The 19,190-nt window shown below is 43.6% G+C and overlaps 1 protein-coding gene across 1 annotated transcript; it reads left to right on the top strand.

Annotated features, from left to right (window-relative positions):
* Positions 1 to 306: 306 nt before the first annotated feature.
* LOC132765870 (vomeronasal type-2 receptor 26-like) lies at positions 307 to 13,172 on the top strand. Its single transcript, XM_060760131.2, has 6 exons — positions 307 to 332; positions 3,296 to 3,587; positions 4,801 to 5,610; positions 8,230 to 8,448; positions 10,724 to 10,850; positions 12,262 to 13,172. The coding sequence occupies exons 1-6, from the start codon at positions 307 to 309 to the stop codon at positions 13,170 to 13,172; spliced, it is 2,385 nt and encodes a 794-aa protein (XP_060616114.2).
* The last annotated feature ends 6,018 nt before the right edge of the window (positions 13,173 to 19,190 follow it).

Raw genomic sequence — 19,190 nt, 5'->3', positions numbered from 1 at the left:
CTGAAAGCTTGGTCTGAACAGCTGGCTATGAGCTTGAAAGGAGCAAGAACAAGGCAGGTTGTTCGTGCTCCTGATTGCTCTGATGCTCAGGTATTGCAAGTAGAGAAATGCAGAACAATGCTACTGATACTTCTGCTGTTGCTTCTTCTGCCTCATGCTGCCTGTGGGATGCAGGCAGAAAAATGCCTCTTGACTCTGCCAAGGGACCAAACTCAAGCTTTGAATTATTACAAACCAGGAGACCATCTCATTAGTGGCATCATCTCTCCCAAATATGCAAACAACCCACAACTCAACAACTTTACCATGGCCCCTTTCATCAGTTTCGAGACGTGAGTAATGATGGCTGTGAGGGTGAATTGTATTTGTTCTCTTTTGCTCTTGCAGTGGTTTCATTTATCAGATTTTTGTGCCTTTCGAAGGAAAACTAGAGCCTTCACTAAGGTTGCATTGGGTTGGGCAGGATTGTGTAAGATTTGACAGTTTCACAGCTCAAAGAATGGTTGTCCTTGGCCATGCATTGCTCAATCTGCTTCAGGCTTTAGTTTGAAATTGAACAAAGCTGTGTTATGCCTCCTGCTTTTCTCTATACAAATACTGGTTACTCACTTGTATTCTTCCCTGGTCATTTGTATTCTTCCTTTCTTCCTCCTTCTATAGTCTCCAATTGTGATATGTTCTTCCTTTAAGTCTCACCTCATTCAGAAGCTCCTAAATGAGAGAGAAGAAATAATTGGATATGTTTACTGAAGACATCGTTGAAAATTTAGCAATGGGGAAAGACTCCGGCAGCAAGGAGAAGAATCTCCCACTGCCCTACCTTCATGCAACATCAGGGAAGGGAGGCAATCTGATGCATCCACCTTGTCTCATTTAGGCACTTTTGACATTTTCATCTCATTGAACTGTTTCCAATTTTGCTCTCTGTATATAAATTCCAAGACACTTTTGTTCTTCATTTTTCAATTTTTTTACCCGTTTCTGACCCTACATCTAAGTTTCTAAACAAAGATTGGATGATTGGCCGGCTTTCATGGCCAGAATCACTGGGTTATTGTAGGTTGTTCTCTCCTGATGTTTCACCTGCATCTAAGGGAGGAATCCACAGAGGTTGTGAGATCTGTTGGAAACTAGGGTTTAAACTTTTGTTGTTGTTATCCTTCAAAATGGGGTTTATATCTCTGTGGAAAGTCCAGGGTGGGAGAAAGAACTCTTGTGTGTTGGAGCTAGGTGGGAATGATTCAATTGGCCACCTTGATTAGCATTTGGTGGCCGGACAGGGGGAATTCTTTGTTGTGAAATGATTAGCTGTACCTGATTGCTTCTTCTCAATTGTCCACAAGCATGTGGACAATTGTTCACAAGCAGAAAGGAAGAGACCATGAAAATAAACACAATCTGGCTACCAGTATTAAAAATGCTAAAATTATAACAGTAAATAAAGAACAAACGCAAACACTGGGGAACTCCAGAAAAGAAACAATCAGCTAATCACCTCTCTACAAAGAATTCCCCCAGGCAGGAACAAGGCACACCTAAAAACTGTCAGGCCACCAAATGCTAATCAAGGTGGCCAATTGAGACATTCATACCTAGCTCCAACAGACAAGAGTTCTTTCTCCCTCCCTGGAATTTCCACAGAGATATAAACCCAATTTTCCTAGTTTCCAACAGACCTCACAACCTCTGAGGATGCCTGCCATAGATACAGGTGAAATGTCTGGAGAGAATGCTTCTAGAACATGGCCATACAGACAAAAAAACCCTACAACAACCCAAAGATTAGATGGCCATATCTTACAGCCACTCTAGCAGCAGATTCCTGCACTAGAAGGTAGCTGGATTATATGACCATTGGGATCACTTCCAACCATATGATTCTATGAAAGGCACACTCTATCTACAAAACATGTTCCAAACTTTGGATAACTCATTTAAATTTGGGGATAAAACCTAGTGCATTTACTACTTCAGCTATCTTCTTTCATTAAAACACTAGAGTAAAAGAGTGGGCAGGTTGGGTCTTTCTTCTTATTGTAGATGTTCTACAGTAAGCTCATGCAGATGTTCCATAGGACCAAATCCATAGAGCAGTGGTTCTCAACCAGTGGGTCCCCAGGTGTTTTGGCCTACAACTCCCAGAAATCCCAGCCAGTTTACCAGCTGTTAAAATTTCTGGGAGTTGGAGGCCAAAACATCTGGAGACAATAGGTTGAGAACCACTGCCGTAGAGCAACTAAACAAGTGAAGGTTCAGGCAGTCCTTTTTCTTGTGGAATTTTCAAAGGCACGACAACTGTAAATTGCCCAAATTCCTCCAGAGTATTTATGAGATGAATGTTTCCAGTCTAGACCTTGTTCTTGCAGGGGTATTGAGGAGAGAACATTCACCCAAGGGTGATGAGGAAAGTACAAGTAAGACCCTATGAAGCTTGTAAGATGGGTTGGGTATCATAAATGTCAGTAGCTGAGGAACATGTCAAGTCAGGGAGACCGGAGACTTCTAAATATACATTACTAAAAATAATAAAGCTGACTCCCTCGTAAACCTACCGAAGACCATAGAGGAAGTGCAGGTAGATGCACATTCCTTCCTGCAGCCAACTGCAGGTGCCCAGCCTGCAGATACAGAAGCAACTCATGTTGAAATGTGGTGGCTGGGGGTGTTGATTTTCTATTATTGAAGTGGCTAATAACATAATAGTAGTTGCAATGCTTAAAGAAATCCCTGGAATTTTGATTATTTTCTTGGATGGCTGTTGACTTTGATGATATTGACAGCTTCAACAATAGGTATCAGCAGTTTCAACAACAGATCATAGAATTATAGAGAGTTGGAAGAGACCTCATGGGCCATCCAATTCAACCCCTGTCAAGAAGCGGGAAAACCACATTCAAAGCACCCCCGACAGATGGCCACCCAGCCTCTACTTAAAAGCCTCCAAAGAAGGAGCCTCCACCACACTCTGGGGCAGAGAGTTCCACTGCTGAACAGCTCTCACAATCAGGAAGTTCTTCCTAATGTTCAGGTGGAATCTCCATTCCTGTAGTTTGAAGCCATTGTTCTGCGTCCTAGTCTTGTTCCCTCCTCCCTCTGACTTCTGCTCAAAGATGACAATCTTTTAAGAGGAACCTCCCTATCTATCATTTTAGGCTGAACCTGAATAGTTATTCTGGAGTCTCTACCTTCACGATGACTACTAGCAAGATGTCTAAGATTTCTAGTACCTGACAAAATTCATACCCATGTATAACTGTTGTGAATGACATTTCTTTTTCTTTATTTGTTTTTGCAGTATACGCGTAACAAGATACTGGCACATCTTGTCCTTTGTGTTTGCCATTCAGGAGATTAATCAGAATCCCACATTCTTACCTAACATCACTCTGGGTTACAACATCTACGAGACCTATTTTGATGGGAAAATCACTTCGGATGCCATGATTGACCTCGTTGCTGGAGGAGGAACTAATATTCCAAATTATAACTGTCAAATAGGGAATAGTCAGCTGGCCGTTCTTGAAGGAGCTGAATCTGGCATCTCCATCCACATTTCAACCATGTCAAGCATTTACAAAATTCCACAGGTAAAAGTTGGGATGGTCTCAGGGCCGTAGGCAGAAAAAAATTTCAGGGAGGGTTGAAAATTTCGGGGAGCGTTGAAAATGTTTTGGGGGGGGGGTTGAAAATTTCGGGGTTAGGGTCACGCTGAAGCAAAGAGCACGGCAGGGGGCAGAGCAGCCTTCAATAGCAGCCTGCAGCTCCGTCCCTGTCAACCACCTCCACCAAATCTGGCCTCCCCCCCCCCAACTTGGTTGCTTCGCTACATCAGCTATTGCTGCAAGTAATGACAGTGTGACTAAATGGTCAATATTTGCTTGAGATAGTGCTTGCAGTTCTGGAGGGACTCTTGTTTTTTTTTGTGTCTCATAGACTTCGCATGGGGATTTGGTTAACCAGTTAAAATTCATGAATAAACCAGGTTTTTTTTAACCTGAAAAATTTGGGGGGGGGATGAACCCCTAACCCCCCCCCCCCCCCCCCCACTACAGGCCTGGATGGTCTGATCTGAGGATGTGTACAAAACATTACCACCAAACTACATTGTTGGGTTGTACAATCCACCAAATCAGTTTACTATTTATCTACTCACATTTGCATGTTTTTGAACTGCAAGATTGGCAGAAGCTGGAGCTAACAGTGGGAGCTCATGCTACTCCCCGGATTTGAACCGACAACCTTTCGGTCAGCAAGTTCAGCAGCTCAGCTCTTTAACCCACTGTGCCACTGGGGGCTCTTTTTTCGACTGTAGCTGAGCTATAAATCCCAGGAACTACAACTCCCAAATGAAAAAAATCTACCCCCCCCCCCCCCCAATCCTTCCAGTGTTCAAATTTAGGCATATCAGGTATTTGTGCCAAATTTGGTTCAGTGAATGAAAATCCATCCAGTATATCAGATATTTACATTGTGATTCATAACAGTAGCAAAATTACAGTTATGAAGTAGCAGCGAAAATAATGTTATAGTTGGAAGTCAGCACAACATGGGGAACTGTAGTAAGGTGTTGCGGCATTAGGAAGGTTGAGAAACACTGGTATATGGCTTCATCAAACTCCATTTTAGATACTGGTTCTCAGGTTCAGACACTGAAGTTCCAGACCAGGTCCTGAGAGCTGGGAACTTGAGCAATATAGGCAGCCATGTTGCTGGACAAAAATAAATTGAGATGAGTAAATAGTTGGCCTTTATCCAGAAATACAAAGCAGCCCATTAATCTCCTCCTCCTCTCCTTATTAGATAAGTTATGGCTTTGCAGCTCATGTTCTTGATGACAAAGTCCAGTTCCCGTATGTCTACCGGATGATCCCAAAAGAAGAAACCCAGCTCTCAGGGATTATCCAACTGCTGCTGCATTTTGGTTGGACGTGGATCGCTCTCTTAGCTCCAGAGAATGACAATGGAGAAAGGTTCATAAGAGCTTTGACGCCTCTGATGGTCGAAAGAGGGATTTGTGTTGCTTTCTCGAAAAGATTGTCAGAGCCAACATCCTTGGAAAGGGTGTACAAATTGCTGGCCGAACAGAATGAATTGGTTGCCAAGTGGGGGCAGGTCAATATATTTGTTTGCTATGGGGACTCTCAAGAAATATTCTGTCCTCTCACCATTACGCACGGAATTGGCAGCAAAGTCTGGATTACAACCGCTTTTCAAGACATCAACTTGAACTTGTCTTATGATCCTGACTTATTCTTGTACATCCATGGTTCGTTGTCCTTCTCCGTGAAGTCGAGAAAAGGGGGCAATGCTGATGATTGCGACCCCTTTTCCTCCATCACAGAACACTTTTGGATGAATGCTTTTCATTGTTCCTATTCAAAGCATGTGTTTTCCTTGAAAGGCTGGACAAAATGTACAGAGAAAGAGAAACTGGAGGTACTGGATCAGGAGGAGGTTGAGGGAACCCTGTCCCAAGACAGCTACAGTACTTACCACAGTGTCCAAGAGGTGGCCCTGGCTCTTAAAGCTGCCTATTCCTCCAGATCCAAGTGGATATCAGCAGTGGTTGGAAGACATCGGTTGGAGGATCAAAGGATCCACCCATGGCAGGTAGTTTCTATTTGTACTATTGTCCAACGCTGGAGTCATAAAATCATAGAATCAATGAGTTGGAAGAGACCTCATGGGCCATCCAGTCCAACCCCATTCTGCCAAGAAGCAAGAATATTGCATTCAAATCACCCCTGACTGATGGCCATCCAGCCTCTGTTTAAAAGCTTCCAAAGAAGGAGCCTCCACCACAGAGAGTTCCACTGTTGAACTTCATTTGTTTGAATTCTTCTTTGGTGATTTCTCCCTTTTTCCACTTCTTGTGCATATTCCTTGGACCTCATAGTTGTTGTGTACCTTATACTCATTCCCTACTTATGATGACACTAATTTGAACATGTCATAGGATTTTCTTGGTAAGGTTTCTTCATAGGAAATTTGTCTTTGGCTCCATCTGAGAGGCTCGGAAAGTGTGACTTTCCCAACGTCACATAGTCAGTGAATTTCTATAAACAAGTGGGGATTCATATCCTTTTTTGATAACTGTAGTCCAATGCTCAACCCTCTACATTTTTCAACCTTCCTAATACCACGACCCCTTAACACAGTTCTTCATGGTATAGTGACCCCCAAACCATAACATTATTTTCATTTTATTTATTTATTTATTTAAGTATTTATATTCCACCCTTCTCACTCCACAGGTGACTCAGGGCAGATCACAAAGCACACATACATGGCAAACATTCAATGCCATGGACACACAACATATATAGACAGACACACAGAGGCTATTTAACTTTACAGCTCCATGACGGTATGCTTCGAATTCTGGCCACCGAGTGAGTGGTCACTTCATCATCCACTTGTGACACTGATGGAGTACTTCCTCATTCTTTTGCACGCTGCTGGAGAGTTTTATGGCGTCGTAAATTGGTTAAATTAGCCTCCCTGCATAACTGGTATCTAAATTTCCTATTTGACAGCTGCAACTGTCTTTTGGGCTGCAAAAGTCAACAGCAAGCTAGACAAATGGTCGGGAGCGAATGCAACTGACTCCCAGCCAGCTGCGCTACAGTCCCAGTGCGTTATCCACAATCATAGTTATTCGGCCAGGTAACTCACATACATGTGAATTCTGATTCAGTTTGTTTACTTCTCTGTAAGCCTAGACAAATGGTTGGGAGCTTACTCTGACCCGGGCTGACTTTTGGCCAGTAGTGATTTTAATGCAGCTGACGCCCAACCAGCTACACCACAACCCGGTCGTTGCTACTTCATAAATGTAATTTTGCGACTGTTATGAATCATCATGGAAATATCTGATATGCAAGGATATTTTCATTCACTGGACCAAATTTGGCACAAATATCAGATACACAGAAATTTGAGTACTGATGGGGTTGGAGGGGATTGATTTTGTCATTTGGGATTTGTAGCTGCTGGGATTTATAGTTCACCTACAATCAAAGAGCATTCTGAAGTCTACCAACGATGGAATTGAACCAAAATTTTGTATCTTAGAATCATAGAATCCTAGAGTTGGAAGACACTTCATGGGCCATCCAGTCCAACCCCACCCCCCACCCCCCACCAAGAAGCAGAAAAAAATCACATTCAAAGTACCCTCAACAGATGGCCATCCAGCCTCTGCTTTAAAACCTCTCGGTCAGTAGTGATTTTAATGCAGCTGGCTCCCAACCAGCTGCGCCACAATCCGATTCTTTTGGTTATCTTTTCACCTTGCCTAAAGTGCCTCTGTCTGTTAAGGGTCTTAATGTTAACAGAAGGTATACAGATAGACCCCGAGTAAAGCCAGACACTATAGTTTTTCCCAAAGGCTTGGGCGTGCCATCACAGAAGTTGTGAGTCAGAGTGAGCTCCCAACTGTCAGTCCTAGCTTTCTGACAACATAGCAATTTGAAAGCACACAATGTGCCTAGGTACCGCCTCAGCGGGAAGGTAAAAGGACTCCCCATGCAGACATGCTGGCCAAAAGATCAGAGATATATATGGACAGCAGGCTCCTCAGTATGGAAAATGGAACAAGAGCACCTCCCCATGGTCTGAATTGAGCATTGCCTCCAGGTGCCAGAGATGGAAAAAAGGGAAAGCCTTTACCTTATCTGTGTAATGTATGCCATTCTTTGTGGAAAAGGCACATAATGTTTGCCTATTAGGCATGTGCAATCCATGGTTCTAAATGGTTCTAAAGTACTTACAAAACTAAAGTTCTGGTGGTGAAAACTAGGGGGGGGGGGGGTAGTGCTTTGCTTCTACGGTGTTGCTAAAGTTCTGGTGGCGAAACTTTCAGAATGCTAACATAACTTTCAAAATTTCATTATAAATGGCAGTTCCGAATAGATTCTGTCATAAAAATCGCCAATAATGAAATAATAATGAAATTTTGAAATTTTTGTTAGAGTTCTGAAATTTTCACCACTAGAACTTTAGCAACACTGTAGAAGCAAACCACCAGCGCCCCCTAGTTTTCACAACCAGAACTTTAGTTTTGTAAGTACTTTAGAACCATTTAGAACCATGGATTGCATATGCCTACATCTGTACTGTAATCTGCTCTGAGTCCTTCTGGGGAGATAAAGCAGAAGATAAATAAAGTGATCTTTCCTCTCAACTGAGGTTGTTTTCTTCTAACTGGTGCATTTTCCCTCCTTCTAGCTTCATTATTTCTTAAGAGAAATACATCTTTCTAATAGTTCTGTAGCTGGACACGAGAATGGGAAGATTGCTGCAGGCTTTGATATTGTGAACTGGGTGCTGTTTCCCAATAAGTCTAAAAGAAGTGTGAATGTTGGGAGCGTAGAGGCCCAAACAGGCTCTAATGTAAAATTTGCCATTAACTCACAGGCCATTGTGTGGCCCTTGAAATTCAACAAGGTAAGTGCAGTTATGTATTATCTCTGGAACAGTTGTTGAACTCTAAGGAATTGTTGAATTAATACAGATGGTACCAGATCTGCAGTACCATGCAAAGGGGTCTTGTAGAACTTCTAAGGGTCCCTCCAGACAGGCCTTATAGAGGCACTCTTATAGAGGCAAGACAGAGGCCCTCCTGGTCAGTCAAAAGGCTGAACAGGGGATAGGGTTACAGCATGTGTTAGACGGGGTTACACTCCCCCTGAAGACGCAGGTTCGCAGTTTGGGAGTGATCCTGGACTCATTGCTGAGCCTGGAAATTGTGAAATTGGTAGGGGTGAAAGAAGGGCCTCTCCAGAAGAACGGAGCGCCCGAGTTGGTTCATGGAGGGAGATATGGTCACGAAGGTAGGCAGGTCCCAAACCATTTAGGGCTTTATAGGTGATAACCTGCACTTTGAATTGGGACCGGAAAATAAATGGCAGCCAGTGGAGCTCCTTAAACAGAGGGGTTGACCACTCCCTGTAAATTGCGCCAGTTATTAATCTGGCTGCCCAACATTGGACTAGTTGTAGTTTCTGGACCGTCTTAAAGGGTAGCCCCATGTAGAGTGCATTACAGTAGTCCAGTCTAGAGGTAACTAAGGCATGGACCACCATGGTCAAGTCAGACTTCACGAGGTAAGGTCTCAGTTGGCACACAAGTTTTAATTGCGCAAAAGCCCTCCTGGCCACCGCCGACACCTGCGCATCCAGGAGGACCCCCAAACTGCAGACTTGTGATTTCAGGGGGAAAAGCTACCTCAATGGAAGTCATGGATAGCATGGATGAGGGTTTGCTGAGGGCGCTTCCAGACAGCACTAAATCACGGGTTTTAAACAGGGGCAAAAAATCCCAGGACTTCAGAAGAGGTCCACAAAGAGACCTCTTGGTCCTGGGATTTCTGCCTCCGTTGTCCAGACTTGATGCATTGTTGTGAGATTTAGAGGCCACCAAGATGGCCACTGTGGGACTTCCGCCAGAAATTTTGGCAGTTTTTTTTTAAAAAAAAAACCCTCAAGATGTGGATATGGGGAGATTCAGATATGCAAATCACTGCAAAAGTTAAATTCTTTGTCCTGGCCAAAGAAACTGTGCCCTCCACATATTTCATGAAGTTTCTGGCACACAAACAAAATTTTAGCCTTCTACCCAAGTGTCTGAAGTGACTGGACTGACCTTGAGGGAGCTGGGGGTGGTAACGGCCGACAGGGAGCTCTGGCGTAGGCTGGTCCATGAGGTCACGAAGAGTTGGAGACGACTGAACGAATGAACAACAACAACCCAAGTGTCACCACCTTTTTAGGAACCAACCAATCAGGTACAAACATCTAAAACCCAGGATCAAACTCAGATAAAAAAATCTCAGGATTTCCAAATGCAGGGACATATAGACATGAAAAGATCGACGTATTCAGCTCAAAATCTTGATATTCCTGCACCTATAAATCTCACTTTTTTGCCTTTTGCATTTACAGGGAACGGTGTCTGGCCACCCTTCTGTTTATATCTTTTATATCCCAATCTTCTCTACCTCCGCAGAGGGACTCAGACCGGCTGACAGCAAAAATTCAATGCTAACACTAACATCTAAAATATCATACATCAGCATTAAAATTAACCAATGCATATAAGATAAATTACATAACAGCCATTCACCAAGATAAAATCATGTCAACTCAGTCCGTATATTCAGTCCATATATTGTGGTCAGTAACTTTGGTCAATTGCTGGTCTCAGACATCATTCTGCAAAAGCTTCGTTCCACAGCCAAGTTTTCACTAGCTTCCTAAAGGTCAGGAGGGAGGGGGCAGATCTAATTTCATTCGGGAGGGAATTCCATAGCCAAGGAGCCACCACAGAAAAGGCCCTGTCTCTTGTTCCCACCAGACGCACCTGCGAAGGTGGCGGGACCAAGAGCAGGGCCTCTCCAGACGATCTTAATACTCTTGATGGTTCATAGGGGAGAATATGTTCGGACAGGTAAACTGGGCCAGAACCGTATAGGGTTTTATAGGTTAAAACAGCACTTTGAATTGTGCTCGGAAGCTAATTGGAAGCTGTGGAAGCTCCTGAGATAAAGGTACTGTCTGGATGGGCCCTGAGTGATGACTTGGCTGTAGAACTACTCAACTGTTCAATACTAGTTCCTGCAAGTCCACCTATGCCTGCAGTAAAGCCATGACAGGATTCTTGTGTCCATTTCTCACTTTCTCAAACTCCCTATAACTTTGGACCCTTTGCTTTTACCTCCTAGACTGTGCCTCTCTCCAGGTGCACTGAGAGTTGTCACCCCGGCAATGCCAAGAAAAGCCAGGACGGAAAGCCTTCTTGTTGCTATGCTTGTGTTCCTTGTCCAGAAGGAACCATCTCTTCCCAGGAAGGTTGGTGTCCTCAGAGGGAAATCTATCCCTTGGGAAATGGGAGGGATGGGAGATCATACAGGAATTTTATTTGTTTTGGAGAAAGGTGCCATAGTAGCTGCTCCCCCTCTGCATTACACATTGCGGTTCTCTGATCTCTTTTCACTTTAACCATCTTTCCCTCAGAAAGCTTTCCTGGAATTGGATGCCACTGATGAAGGCATGATGAAAATATATAATACACTGTCAGGTTTTACAATGTATTGTAATGTAATATAGCTGAGTCATGCACTGCTAATGGGCTTCTATTGGAAATGCTGAGTCATGCATTAACTGTATATAGGGAATCATTTGGGGAATGTGTTCTGGCCTGGTCCAGGTGATTGTGAATGATGCAATCCTGGGTTTGAGTTAAGTCAATGAGTTGGGAACCAATCAGAGATTGCTATGTGTAATTGTATAGAATTGTATATAAGGAAGTCATGTACAGTGTATTTTCTCTCCTTGTGCTGTGATGCTGTTCGTCGAAGGCTCTATGTAATTGATTAAAAGAACCTGTCTGCTAAGACAAGATATAACTGTATGCTGTGGTAAGTTTGTAATGTCATCTAGACTGGGGGAAAGACAATGGTAAAACTGGCAATGGCCGGGCATGTGCTCAAGTGTCTGTAAAAGGTTCCAGAGTGAATGCAGGCTGTGGGAGCAGTTGACTGAAAATACTGCGCAGGAAGAAGCTACTGGAAAGCGCTAAAGTTGTGCAACTGATCTGCTGCTGAATTGTGAAGTTAATCTCAACATACACATATTGGAAAATATAGAGTATATATGTGTGTGTGTGTGTGTATGCATGAACTTCACTTCACTTGGGAAAATATTCTCTTCTTAAAAGCTACAAATTAAGATGCCACAAAGAGGCCAGGGTCCAGGAAAGGAATGTCTAAAAGCATCTGGCAAATATCATGACCCGTACCAAGCTGGGCTTATTGTAAGATTAATGAGCCTTGCTATCAAAAGGCTTCTTTAGAAGGGACTTATCTTAAGATGTATGGAAGTTCTTGCTTTCAGCAGACATTTTGGCACTATGGGTTACAGGATGGTACCCTAAATGAGCAGCTCTTTAGATAAAGGTGCTTAATGGAAGATTGAAGGTGTTGAAGTTAAAATATCCTATTGAAGTCAATGTAAAAGTGACACACATTGTGATGCTTGTATGATGCATGCATATTGTTTTAAAGGGTATATAAAGCAAGGCAATTCTTTTGTTCAGAACCCTGTTTTTCAGAATACCAGCAAGGTCCATATCCGGTTGGCGTCAACCGAGAATAAACCATGCTTTTACAGATCTCAGGAACTCTCTTTTGTCTCTTTTCCTCAAACCTTCTCCATGCCATTTCACCATGTTATTTCTTTTCTTCCTCCTTCCCTTCCCCAGATGCAGACCATTGCACGACATGTCCAGAAGACGAGCATCCAAACAAGGACCGAGATCAATGTGCCGCCAAAAGTATAACCTTTCTGTCCTATGAAGAACCTCTAGGGATCACCCTGGCTTCATTTGCTGTTTCCTTATCCATCATCACAGCTTTTGTATTAGGTATTTTCATTAGATACATGGACACTCCATTAGTCAAAGCAAACAACCGGGACCTTTCATACATTCTCCTCATCTCCCTCCTGTTCTCTTTCTTGTCCTCCTTCTTATTTATTGGACAGCCAAAGAAGATAACCTGCCTTCTCCAGCAAATGGCCTTCAGTCTCATCTTCTCAGTTGCCGTCTCTTCTGTTTTGGTTAAAACAATTACTGTGGTGCTAGCCTTCATGGCAACAAAGCCAGGGAACAGGATGAAGAGATGGCTCCGGAAGAGTTTGGCCAACTCCCTTGTCATTGCATGTTCTAGTATTCAAGCTGGCATTTGCACTATTTGGTTGGGCCTCTTTCCCCCATTCCCTGACTCTGACGTGCACTCCCACTTTGGTGAGATCACCCTGAAATGCAATGAAGGGTCTGTATTCATGTTCTATGCTGCCCTTGGGTATATGGGCTTCCTGGCTGCAATCTGTTTCACATTGGCCTTCCTAGCGAGAAAGCTGCCTGGGTCCTTCAACGAAGCCAAGTGGATTACCTTCAGCATGCTTGTCTTCTGCAGCGTTTGGGTCTCCTTTGTGCCCACCTACATAAGCACTAAAGGGAAATACATGGTAGCTGTGCAGATCTTCTCCATCTTGGCCTCCAGTGTTGGCCTGCTTGGCTGTATCCTGATTCCCAAGTGCTACATTATTGTGTTAAGACCTCACTTGAACACAAAGGAACATGTCATGATCAAAACCGTGCAAGTCTCTTGAATTAGGGATGGGAATGTATTTATTTATTTCATAAACAACTTTATTCCAGTATGAATTCAAGATACCACATAATAAAGGCTTGAACCAGACATAAGTCAAGACAAATCATTATGGTTAAAGGGAAAGACTGGGATGACTATGGTATCACATGAAATTTTCACACAACAATAGAGCCTCAAACTACACATTTCATTGTTCTATGACAGTGGTTCTCCACCTGGGGTCCCCAGATGTTTTTGGCCTACAATCCCCAGAAATCCTAACATCTGGTAAACTGGCTGGGATTTCTGGGAGTTGTAGGCCAAAAACATCTGAGGACCCAAGGTTGAGAAGCACTGTTCTATGATTTCACGTTGCTTCTGACTTATAGTGACACTCTCCTTTCTTGGTTGGAATTGTGCAGAGAGACTTTGTCCTTGACTTACTCTGAGGCTGAGAGTGTGGGACTTGGCCGAGATCAAACAGTAGGTTTCCATGGCTGTGCAAGGATTCGAACCCTGATCTCCTGGAGGCTTGTTCCATCACTCAAAGCACTGTATCACACTGAATCTCTGCCGAGGAACTTAATTCTTGCCTAGGAAACCAAGAACAGTCCAGCCAAAGCAAAATGACACCACACCATTCTAGTTATCTTCCCACAACCAAAATCTTAGTCCAGGGTCTAGTCCAGTGTTTCTCAACCTGGGGGTTGGGACCCTGGGGGGGTCACGAGAGGGTGTCAGAGGGGTCCCCAAAGACCATCAAAAACCACAGTATTTTCTATTGGTCATGGGGGTTATGTGGGGGAAAGTTTGGCCCAATTCTGTCATTGGTGGAGTTCAGAATGCTCTTTGATTGTAGGTGAACTGTTGTTGTTGTTGTTATTATTATTATTATTATTATTATTATTATTATCTTTATTTGTACCCCGCTAACATCTCCCGAAGGACTCGATGCGGCTTACAAGGCCAAGGCCTCAATAAAACAACAATACAACAATACACATAGACCATAAAGCAAATCAAAACAATTAAAGCAATAACAGTAAACAGTAAAAACTATACACCATAACACAATAAAACTAAGGCCGGGCCAAGTGTAAATGGGTACAGATTAAAAGTGCTGAGTGTGACAGTTGAAATATAAGGATTTTTGGGTAGGTGCAACGTGCTGACAATCTTAGGTCTCTAGTAAAGTGCTTCTGGGACGTGTTGCTGGAGTTTCCTATTCTGGAAAGGCACACCGGAATAGCCAAATCTTCAAGTTCTTCCTAAAGACTGCCAACGTAGGAGCCTGTCTAATGTCCTTGGGGAGGATGTTCCAGAGTCGGGGTGCTACCACAGAGAAGGCCCTGTCCCTCGTCCCCACCAAACGCGCCTGCGACGCAGGTGGAATCATGAGCAGGGCCTCTCCGGATGAATGAAGGGAGTGTGCGGGTTCATAAACGGAGATCCCAGCAACTACAACTCTCAAATGTCAAGGCCTATTTTCCCCAAACTCCACTAGTGTTCACATTTGGGCATATTGAGTATTCGTGCCACGTTTGGCCCAGATCTATCATTGTTTGAGTCCACAGTACTCTCTGGGTGTACGTGAACTACAACTCCCAAACATAAGGTCAGTGCCCACCAAACCCTTCCAATATATTTCTGTTGGTCATTGGAGGTCTGTGTGCCAAGATTGGTTCAATTCCATTGTTGATGGAGCTCAGAATGCTCTTTGATTGTAGGCAAACTATAAATCCCAGCAACTATAACTCCCAAATATCAAAATCAATCCCTTCCCAACCCCACCGGTATTCAAATCTAGGCATATTGAGTATTTGTGCCAAATTTGGTCCAGTGAATGAGAATACATCCTGCATATCAGATATTTACATTACAATTCATAATAGTAGTTCTGAAGTAGCAACAACAATAATTTTTATGATTGGGGGTCACCACAACATGAGGAACTGTATTACGGGGTCACGGCCTTAGGAAGGTTGAGAACCACTGGTCTAGTCATTGATTCCCAAACTCTAGTTCTCCAAGTGTTTTGGACTTCAACTTCCAGTGGCTTCACCTAGTTTGGTCGACGGTCAGAAATGTTGGGAATAGAAGTCCAAAATGCCTGGAGGTCCAGAGTTTGGGAATAACAACAATGGCACAGAGGGGTCTCTCTGTTGAATTTGTCCAATTTTTTTACCAGACTCTTCAAGCTTCATTGAAAATATTTACTTTACGCTGCTCTTGGAGTATTGTTTTCATGATCAGATTCAAAGGCAAGCTTTGAGGAAATCCCTTTTGAGATTTACGAGGAAGAGCAATAAATTGCCATAATTGGGATAATTATAGAGACTCGTCAGCCTCTGCGGACTTCTCAGCTAAGGATGGCTCCGAGCGCAGGTGCCGGGCTTGGAGAAAAACATGTTTGCGCAAGATCACTGAAGCCATAGAATAACATGGCAAGATGCCAGCAAAACAGAAGTGGAGTTTGGCATGGCTTTTGTAACTAAAGGACTCGTGTATTTGCAGGACCATAATCAACAGTTTCATTTATCCACATCTGAAAAAAGTATCCTCTCTAAATAGTTGTCAGGTCTCTCAATACAACTCGATGGAATTTGGGTGCCAAAAGCCCTTCATTTCAATAGGGTTCACTATTTTTCAACAGTTTTGCATACCCACACAATGTCCAGGAATATATCCTCCACAGATATGTACTTGCATTGGGGATGGGAAATTGCGTGGTACATCATGAGCTCCTTTTTCCCAATCACAATCTCTCCCCAAACACTTACAAACCTTTTGCAGAAAGGTTACCTCTCAACAAAAGTTTGCTCCAGGCACAGTCAGCCCATTGTATGCTAATCAAAGTGGTCAGTTAAAACATTCACACCTAGCTGCAGCAGACAAGAGTCCTTTGTCTCACCCTGGTCATTCCACAGATATATAAACCCTTTTTCCTAGTTTCCAACAGACCTCACTACCTCTGAGGATGCTTGCCACAGATGCAGGTGAAACGTCAGGAGAGAATGCCTCTAGAACATGGCCATACAGCCCGAAAAAACCTACAACAACCCAGTGATTCCAGCCATGAAAGCCTTCGACAATACTTTTGCAGAAACTTAGGATTTCAGGAAACCTTGCCTGAGAAACCCTGGCTTAACATTAAATCTTCCCTTGGTGAGGTGTCATAAGCTGAAGTTCTCTGGTTGTAATAAATCTGCATGCATCACAGAGCCATGTGTATGCCTCTGCACACTAGATAGGCAGTTTTCTTCTGGTCCATTATGAATATAGTACATGAAACTTCCTTCCACTAACTGGATTTATCCTGAATCAATATTGTCTATTCCAAAATCTGAAATATTCCAAAATCCAAAATTGTACACAGCTGGCTGAGATAGTGACACCTTTACTTTCTGATGGTTCAATATGCACAAACATTCTTCCTTGCATGAAATACAAAGAAATGTTGTGTGTAGACTTCAGTTCCATCTCCATTTTGCACATGAAAGCATTCCAAAGTCCTAAACAATTCAAAATAGGGAACAGTTTTGATCCCAAGCATTTTAGGTAATCATTGGCATGCTCCACAGTTGCCCTGATTTGGCAAGGACAAACCTGATTAATCCTCTGTTTTCTCTGTTTCTTAACTGCCTTTAAAATGAACCAAGGTGAATCTACACCAGTGGTTCTCAACCTGTGGGTCCCTGGGTGTTTTGGCCTACAACTCCCAGAAGTCCTAGCCAGTTTACCAGCTGTTAGGATTTCTGGGAGTCGAAGGCCAAAACATCTGGGGACCCACAGGCTGAGAACCACTGATCTACACTGACCTATTATTCCAGAGTTGATCGAGCATGACATATACTGAATCTCACACACACTGTGACGGTGCGAGTGGCACCACCTATATGTATAATTGTTAGTTGCAAGATTTAAACTGTTGTATCATGCTTAATCCTGCCTTTTTACCCTGCCTATGTATAGCTGGATTGATTGGTTATTTATAGCTGTCAATCAATGTTGTTTGCACCAGTTGAATTGCTTTCTCAGCTCAATTGTTTGGCTCCACCTCTTCCTGGAGGAGGGGAGTGCTTCCCTTTTTCATTCCACCATCAGATTTTCTACCAGATGGACGTGAGTAAGAGACTTGGCTCTAAAAGCCTCTGATTAAGTTACCTCTCAGCACCAATCCTGAGGTTCTTACTTTTGAGACTTATGCTTCATGGTCAGATCAACCTGAACGACGTTGGGAAGTCTCAATCGTCTTCAAACCAGGACTTTTGGCACCAGAGGAAGACTTTGTGTCTTCAAACATAGGCCATTTGGACTGGGGTTGTGGATTGCTCCGGCATTCACAGCCATTGAAAAAGAGGGACCTGGAAAAGCTTCTCAGCTGCAAAACTCCTTGGACCCAAGACAACCAGAAACTGTAATGTATGTTTTCCTTCGCCCCTTTGAAACTTCCAGCTTATTGCCTTAAAGAGATAACTCTTTGTGAACAATAAAACCTATTTTGAGTTACCTATAGTGTTTGGGTCTTTGAGAGTTCCAGTTTCCCTAGAGGAGGGCAAGAAGCAATCCCCTGGGGAAAGATGTCACGTCCATGCCTCTTTCACTAAGAGTTATAGCCCCCAAGCACGACGGCACACACACACACAGTAGCCACTGTGGTCCAGTGTTTCCCAAATTTTGGTCTTCCAGGTATTTTGGACTTCAGCACCCAGAATCCCTAACCATTGGCTTCCACTTCTTAGGGTTGAAGTTAAAAACCCCTGGAGGACTAGGGCTTGCCCCACTCAACTAAAAATCCCAGGACTCCTGTTCAACATCTTTATGAATGACATAGATCAAGGGTTTGAAAGCAGGATCATCAAGTTTGAAGATGGGACCAAATGGAGAGGAATAGCCAATACTCCAGAAGACAGGAGCAGAATTCAAAACAATCTGTACAGATGAGATTGGTCAAAACTAACACAAGGAAGCTCAACAGGGACAAATGCAAGAGACTCCACTTAGGCAGAGAAAATGAAATGCAAAGAGAAAGAATTGGGGCGATGCCTGGCTCAACAGCAGGACGTGGGGAAAAGATCTTGGGAATCCTCATGGAGAGGAAGGGGAACAGGAGCCAGGAATGTCATGCGGCAACTAAAAAAGCCAATGGGATTTTGGCCTTCCTTAAGAGGAGCCTAGTGCCTAGATCCAGGGAAGTCCTGCTACCCATGCTCTATTCTATTCTGCCTTGATCAGACCACTTTCCCTGGAATAGCACAGTGTCCACTTCTGGCCACTGCAATAGAAGGGAGTTGTTGACTCTAAGCTGGAATGTATCCAGAGAAAGAGGGTGACTCAAAGGATCAAGGGTCTGGAGAACAAGTTCTATGAGGAGTGGCTTCAAGAGCTGGGTATGTTTAGCCTGAAGAAGAGAAGGCTGAGAGGAGACAGGATGAGGGCCATGGATCAAGAGGGGAAGATCATAGAGAGCAGGCTTCCTTTCTGCTGCCCTGGAGACTAGGACACAGAACAATGCTTTCAAACCACAGGAAAGGAGATTCCTTTTGAGTATGAGGAACAACTTCCTGACTGGGAGAGAGAGTTGTTCACCAGTGGAACTCACTCTCTGCCCCAGAGTGTGGTGGAGGCTCCTTCTTTGGAGGCTTTTAAGCAGTGACTGGATGGCCATCTTTCGGGGGTGCTTTGAATGCGATTTTCCTGCTTCTTGGCCCACGAGGTCTCTTCCAACTCAATGATTCTATGACTCTTTGCAACACAGTCAGGGGAGTTTAGAGTGGAAATATAGCACTACATCTGTATGGTGTGAAAGACACCTTAGACCAGCGATTCCCACATTCTGGTTGGACAGGTGTTTTACTCCCTGATCACCAGCCAAAACTTGAAATCCAAAATAATTGGGAAATGCTTCAAGCCAGACTCCAGGCCTTCGGGTATTTTAGTCGTCCAACTCCCAGAAGCCTAAGCTGCCTTGGCCAAGGATCAGGTACTCTGGAAGATTAATGGGGGACAATGCCTGGCTCGAGAGCAGTACGTGTGA

Source organism: Anolis sagrei, chromosome 2 (genome assembly GCF_037176765.1).
Source record: "Anolis sagrei isolate rAnoSag1 chromosome 2, rAnoSag1.mat, whole genome shotgun sequence".
In the NCBI taxonomy this organism is placed as follows: domain Eukaryota; kingdom Metazoa; phylum Chordata; class Lepidosauria; order Squamata; family Dactyloidae; genus Anolis; species Anolis sagrei.
This window is presented reverse-complemented; position numbering and strand designations above follow the sequence as displayed.

What these genes read in the sequence shown, in the direction of transcription:
- LOC132765870 (XM_060760131.2), top strand. Translation starts at nt 307, where the DNA reads ATGGCCCCTTTCATCAGTTTCGAGAC. An exon ending in CCTTTCATCAGTTTCGAGAC is followed by an intron (nt 333 to 3,295) that starts GTGAGTAATGAT and finishes TTGTTTTTGCAG; the next exon opens with TATACGCGTAACAAGATACT. An exon ending in GGCCCTTGAAATTCAACAAG is followed by an intron (nt 8,449 to 10,723) that starts GTAAGTGCAGTT and finishes TTTACCTCCTAG; the next exon opens with ACTGTGCCTCTCTCCAGGTG.